General features: G+C 35.0%; 1 protein-coding gene across 1 annotated transcript in view; it reads right to left on the bottom strand.

Annotated features, from left to right (window-relative positions):
- Window positions 1–7,351, bottom strand: part of STRN (striatin) — a 138,813-nt gene that overhangs the window by 7,622 nt on the left and 123,840 nt on the right. The window contains exons 14-16 of the mRNA XM_017859689.1: window positions 6,958–7,079; window positions 3,720–3,887; window positions 1,129–1,269 (exon numbers count right to left, since the gene is read on the bottom strand). Coding sequence (XP_017715178.1) covers window positions 1,129–1,269; window positions 3,720–3,887; window positions 6,958–7,079 — 431 coding nt within the window. The remainder of the gene's footprint in view (window positions 1–1,128; window positions 1,270–3,719; window positions 3,888–6,957; window positions 7,080–7,351) is intronic.

Genomic DNA, 7,351 nt, shown 5'->3' with positions numbered 1-7,351 from the left:
AAAAAAAAAAAAAAAAAAAAAAAAAAAAAAAAGCACTATTTGCACTCAGGATGTTCACAAATTGGCCATATAATCTCTGAAGGTAATTACAAAAATGTTCTCATCCTTTCTAATTTCATATTAGTTTTTTATTTTACTACTGTAGCTTTGGATCATATATTTAAATGTGATTTTAAATTTATTGAGAGTCTAAAACCTGTAATTTCTTGGTGATATTCTCCTTTTCCAAATCTATCATCTCAGTTTTTATTTTCCTGTCTCTCTTGTTTACATCCAAGTAGCTCAAAGTTCTATTCATGCTTACTTCCCCACACAAGTCTCAGCATATCAGAAGAAAACAATGAACAACAGGTTAGGAAGGGAAAACAATGAAAAACACAATGGAATAAAGAAACTTTTTGAGAGACAGAGAGTGAGAATAACACAAGAATATATGTACACATATGCATGGACATGTTCACACATGGATGTACACACACCCAACATGTAATCACTTTTAAAGCTAGTTCTCAATTAAAACAACAGTATCTGTATGTGGTATTCTTCATCAGCTGCAACCTAAACTGTGATTGTCTGGATCATGGCTAAAGACAGAAAGCAATGGTAAAGAAAGCTAAAAAGCAAAAAAGAGTCTGTAGTATCTTCTTCATAACCTGAAAAAGCATTTATTTCCTGACTTCCTGCATCCAATAAGATGCTTCAGGTTTGGAATTCTGAGTGCCACAACATGATCTGTATTGAGCTGTACCAAATCACACTATTAATATAAAATTAAGTTGATTTAAAATATGAAATTATGAGAAACAAAAAATAGATTTTATTTCCTATCAGAATAAATATGGCTTTCTTCAAATAGAATTGAAAATTAATCATTTAGTATAAAATAAAACTTGACCCATCTTTGGAATAGCTCAAATGCTATTTCAAACAGTATAGTTATAAATGTACATAAACTTAACCCTAATTCTTAAAAAGTAAATATTTACATCCTTCTAAGTAACTGTGTTCTGAGATTTAAGAGACAGAAAGCTTTATAATGACATACATTTTTCACAGCTGACTGCAGTAGTTATAATTCTGATTACGTTAAAAAAATAAACACAGACTATTTAAAATTGGTATGCATACTTGTATCTACACTGGATTCTAAAGTGAGAATGCGTTGTTGTGTTTCCATGTTAAAGATGCTTGTATATCCCTTGCTGAATGATGCTACCATATGGCTTGGGTCACTGCTTACTAGATCCACAGAGGCAGGGATTCCCAATTCTGAAAGAGAACATATTGAAATAGAATGGCAATTAAACCATCTACTTGACAATGCACTTAAAATATAGCAAAACAAATAATGACATGGCTTCCTTAAGAAGTCAACAAGGCTTACCATAACAATGAGAATTAGCTCATAACTAATCATTGGAGACTATTTCTTCGTAACTTTTAGCCCTAGTCTATTTATTTCCCTTACCTGCTTAGCAGATCTTCTCGCTGTTACTCAGCTGATACATTTATGGAATGCAAGCCTTTATTCAGAAAGCAAATGGAAAACATGTATGAATTACAAATTTTGCTGCTTCCACTCAACCTCGAGCTTAGAGTGACATAGTGGGAATTCTTCATTTTAAAAAACCCATCTCTTATTAGGAATGTTAGCTCATCAAAAAGAGAAATTAAAAGTAAATTTTAAAATATTATTTATTGTTAGAGTCATGCAAATACCATATGAAGACAACTCATCAAAGCCTGGAGAGAAGTTATAATAGCTCAAGAATAAAGAAGGTATTTTTATTTACCATCTAGAATACATTATAACTTAGAGCTTATTTATAAACATAAAAAATAAAAGGAAACATATAAAGTGAATATAATAATCTGATTTTTTTCATTTAGCTCAAAATCTAACTACAGCAAGCTAACAGTTCAAAAATGTGTATACTGCAGAAGAAGATATACAAATAACCAATAAGCAAACAAAAGAAATGCTCATCGTAATTAGCCATCAAAGAAATGGAAATAAATTACGATGAAATACTACTACACATCCACCAGAATGGCTAAAGTTAAAGAGACTGACAACACCAAATTTTTTAAGGATGCAGAGCAACTGGAACGCTCATACACTACTGTCAAAAGTATAAAATGGTACAACCACAAAAATTTTTTAAAAATTTTTAGTGATTTCACATAAAGTAAACATCCAAATGAAAGTCCATATGGCTTTCTACTTCTAAGTCTCTACACACCTATAATGAAAATATACGAATGTTCACAGCAGCTTTACTCAAAATAGCAAAAAACTAGAGACAACCCAAATATCCATCAAGATGTAAATGAATAGACAAATTAAATGAATAGACAAATTATGGCTTAATGAAATACTATCAAATAAAAATGAAAGAAGTAATTGATATAACACAAATGAATTTCAAAAACATTATAATGAAGAGTAAAAGCAAGATACAAAGAACACATACTGTATTATTCCATTTACATGAAGTTTGAGTAGATAAAACTAATCTATGATGGAAGAAATCACAACAGTGGGTACCTCTGGTTGGGAATAAGGAGAGGAGGGGATTGACTTGGAAAGACACGAAGGAACTTTGGGGAGATAAAGGAAATGTTCTATCTGTTACATGGTTTGGATATGTGTCCCCACTCAAGTCTCATGTCAAACTGTAATCCCCAAGGTTAGAGATAGGGCCTGATAGGAGGTGACTGGATCATGGGGAGGATTTTCCCCTTTGGTGCTATTCTCGTGATAGAGTTCTCACAAGATTTGGTTGTTTAAAAGTATGTTCCACCCCCTTCTTCCTCCTGCTCTGGCCATGTAAGACATGCCTCCTGTCCCTTTGCCTTCCGCCAGGATTGTAAATTGCTTGAGGCCTCCCTAGAAGCCAAACAAAGGCTGCTATGCTTCCTGTACAGAACTGTCAGCCAATTAAACTTTTTAAAAGCAAACAAACAAATTACTCAATCTCAGGTATTTCTTTATAGTGGTATGAGAATGGGCAAATATAGTCTTTTCTTGGCCTCCAGTGATCCTCCTGCCTCAGCCTCCCAAAGTGCTAGGATTACAGGTGTGAGCCACCACACCCGGACTCTATGTCTTGATTGATGTATGAGTTACATGGGTGTACTTATCTATCAGACTCACTGAAATGTATCCTTAATACTTGTTTTTCACTATACATAAATTATATCTTAATTTTTTAAAACCTAAAATCTGTGTGTTCTTTCACCAAAAACCATTCCTTTAAAAATTACAGGCCAGGTGCAGTGGCTCACGCCTGTAATCCCAGCACTTTGGGAGGCTGAGGCAGGTGAATCACTTGAGGTCAGCAGTTTGAGACCAGCCTGGCCAACATAGTGAAACCTTGTCTCTACTAAAAAAAAAATACAAAAATTAGCTGAGCGTGCTGGTGTGTGCTGGAGGCTGAGGCAGGAAAATCGCTTGAACCTGCGAGACAGGTTGCAGTGAGCTGAGATCGCGCCACTGCACTCCAGCCTGGACGACAGAGTGACACTCTATCTCAACAAAACAAAACAACAACAACAAAACTATATATAGGTTGGAAATTCAAACAAATACATTTTCGTTGCTTCAAAAACTTTCAAATTAAATATAAAGCGTTCAGAGAATCATTTATCTGCTTGCTTGTTTTCAGAATAAACTGTTTTACAGAGGATTCAGCAAAATGATTTTTTAAAGTATGTACCTTGAGTATCATTAAATACACTTAGTGCTGGAGCAACCTCAGTTGTATTCCATACACGCAGAGTGCCATCTGCTGAACAGGACAACAAACGCTGATGTGCTGCACTATAAGCCAGACCCCAGACTGCATCCGTGTGGCCTAGCAGAGGGCCTCGTAAAACAGAAGGATCTATACAAAACAGTAAAAATGCAAAATCAGGAAGACAAAAAAAATCACAAAGGTACTTAGATTTCAGAGAAAGTAAAATATATAAACAACAGCACCTGATAACAGTATAAAATATGACTCTTGGTTTCTATAATTCTTCTGACAGGCTACAGTAAATCAAAACAGGCTTGGAAATATACAAATGTAAAGTTTAAAATTTTTAAATTAAAATTTAAAAGCACGTATCTTTCCCCTTAAAAAAAGTATTTCCTCCCCTTCCTTTTGTCCTTCCATTTGTCTAAATATTTTTAAAGCATGTTAATACAAAATCATTTGAATTTCATTCGTCTTTGGAGAAACCACAACTCATACTCCCTGAGGAAGTGAACAGAGAGGTCCTCTCCCTCTCTGAAATCCCTTAGCACTTTGGCTATACTTCCTTCTGTCCACTTATCTTACTATATGATGGATGGCAGTTATTCCTGAAAATATGGCATTCAAAATGGACAGGAAGTGACATCTACAGGAATCCCAAATTCTCAAACAGCAGTAACTGAGATGCGGTGATAGTGTATGCAGGGAAAGAGGGAGGGAAGTGGGGAGGTTAAGTAAGCACAGTCTCATGATAAAAGTCAAATTGGAAACTTTATTAACCTTCACAATGATTCTATGAAGTGGTACTTTCAAGAAGACTCACAAATGTTAAGTCTGGAAATGTCAGTGGTATTATGTCTTATATACTCTGTCACACATACCATAAAATATTTATTGAAGACACACTGTGTGTCAGACACTATGCTCAATGATAGAGCCAAATATATGATTAAGACCCAATTCTATCCCAGTCCTCAACAGACAAGGTTGAAAGTACAATAAAAGTGACAGACGTCAGTTAGCACAGAGAGTAATTGGAATGAGTGAAAACCTGGAGAGTGAAATCTAGAATTTACAGATGTCAGTTAGTTGAAGATGAGGGGGAGAGCATGCTTGACAAGGAGGCAGCACCCACAAAACCACATGAAAAAAGAAACAGCATGATATGCAAGGAAATGTGTAAGCAATTTAGTATTACTGGAGTGTGGACTTTGAAGTAGGAAGTAGATGGGATGAGGGCATCTAGTTTACGATGTGATTTCTACTACATATGAAGGAACTTGGAAATTATCCTGAAAGCAACAAGGAATCTGTCTCCAGGGGCAGCAGGATCAAGTATGTATTTAGTAAGGTAAGCTTGGTAGTAGTACAGAAGACAGATTGGATAGAATCAAGACAAAGGCAAGGGATTGTTTCAGCAGACAAAAAGAGTGACAAAGACCTAAGGCCAGGGGAAGCAGTGAGAGGGCCAGAGCAGAAAAAGTAAATTCAAGAAATATTTAGGGAGTCGTTATCAAAAAACTAGGTAATTAGTAAGTGGGGACAGTGTGACAGAACAGGGAATCCAAAATAATTCTGAGGTTTCTAGTTTGTGTGATTCTCATAGTGCCACCAACTAAAAAAGAATATACAGGAGAAGAAACACAGAACATGCTAGGATTTACAGACCATTCAACAGTCATCCTGAAATTCCTGTAGTCAATCTGAAGCTCAAAGATTTAAGCACAGATGTAGATTCAGTCTCTCAAGGAATGTTTGTACACTGCAAAAAGTTAGGGTCTGGGTCTTGATAAATGTCAATACTTAAGGCAAGAAAAATAAAAGCAGTTTATGAAGGACAGAGAATAGAAATTGTCACAAAGTGTCAAAATGTCAATAGCATGGACAGATTTCAAAAAGGATGGAGTTGTTAACAATCTCAAATACAGCCAATACATCGAGTAAAATAAGGACGGTAAAATATTCTTGGATCAGGCAATTAGTTACTGACAATCTTGTTATATGTAAGTGTTAAAGCCAGAAGCCAGAATGCAGAAGGATGAAGCACAGAGAAAAAACATGAAATTAGTAACTGGTAATTATGTTTTCTAGACAATAACATCAAAGAAACAGATCATGAGGGAATGAGAGGAACTAAACAGAAGCCAGAGAGGGAAACAGGGTCAAGGCTTCTCCTTGCTCAGAATGGAAGGTACCCGAATTTACTTATTTGCTGAGGGGATGCAAAGGAAGCAAAGAGAGTAAGGCTTAATTAAGATGCAAGAGAACGAAAGCAGAAGAGCAAAAGATCAGAATGCAGTCGCAAAGAGAGACAGATTCGAGTACAGTCCCAAAAGAAACTAAAATGAATAAAGTTAAAATGGGAAGGACTGGCCTAGGACAGAATGAGGGACAGTTGATCCTCTAGCAGAGAGGTAAAGGAAGTAAGGAAAGGCATAGAACAGATAACTTATAAGAGAATTGGGGGAGAGTGGGGCTACTTTTCACAAAATATTAATGCTTATTAAATAAATGCTGGGAAATAATTTTGTTTATTGAATTTCTTATCCTTACTCTAATCTAAAATGATGATTGAATTAAAATGCTTTTATGACAAATGTGATACTTCAAACTACTCTAGAACTTAACAGAAAACCAACATAGCCAATTCCTACACAGTTTTTACAAATGAATTTATGGTAATATCTATTGATAGATTATAATATGTATTTATGATGTATGGTACTGTTCCCAAAACTAAAGGGCACTTCTTAACTTTTGAGGCCTTTTACCTATTTTGGTGTCATGGACTTTTTAAATTATTACTTTCTACAGCCCTCCAAAAATTGACTAAGGGGATGGCACCAATATCCATTTTCCTTAAAAGTTGTTTGACAAGAATAGTGATGAAATGTTACCACGGCTTAGTAATAATGTACCAAGAACTCTACAGATGCCTAAAATAAGAAAACAACTGTCAATCAAGCCTGTATTTCCAATAAATAAGACCCTGGAGAAATGGGAACTGTATTTTCAAGAAGAATGTTTTTTTCTTTTCTTCCTTTAGCATTGTATATCAAGTTAATTCCTAAATACAGAAGTCCTTTTAACAAAATGAAGATGTGGTTCTCTTTACTTATTTATTTTCAAAATCTCTTATCACTTCCTTTTATATTCTATGAAAAAATGTGTTTAAAAAATCAATTTTATTCCTTCAGATCTTTGGGAAATCACCTACCATAAGAATCATAGGGGTCGATGTTGGGATTAGTGGTATTCCAGCCCTGGATCAGTCCATCAGTACCACCACTGTAACACTGCTCACCATTGCTGCTCATTACCACACAAAGCACTGGACCTCTGGGAGATTAAAAAAAAAAATCAATTGCTGTTCTCAAAACCAACCTGATAATATGACTTGTTAAAACAAGCATGTTTAATTACCCAAATGGCTATTTTCTGCTTTTATAAAAAATGAAAACTCAGGTACTATCAAAACACTGTTCATTTTCTTCCTCTGGTGTAAGAGGTTGGTAAATTATGGTCTGCAGGTCAAATCCAACCACTGGTCTGTTTCTGTACAGTCCTCAAGCTAAGAATGGTCTTTACATTTTATTTTATTTTAATTTTTT

Source organism: Rhinopithecus bieti, unplaced genomic scaffold (genome assembly GCF_001698545.2).
Source record: "Rhinopithecus bieti isolate Rb0 unplaced genomic scaffold, ASM169854v2 scaffold_51154, whole genome shotgun sequence".
Classification (NCBI taxonomy): Eukaryota; Metazoa; Chordata; class Mammalia; order Primates; family Cercopithecidae; genus Rhinopithecus; species Rhinopithecus bieti.
This window is presented reverse-complemented; position numbering and strand designations above follow the sequence as displayed.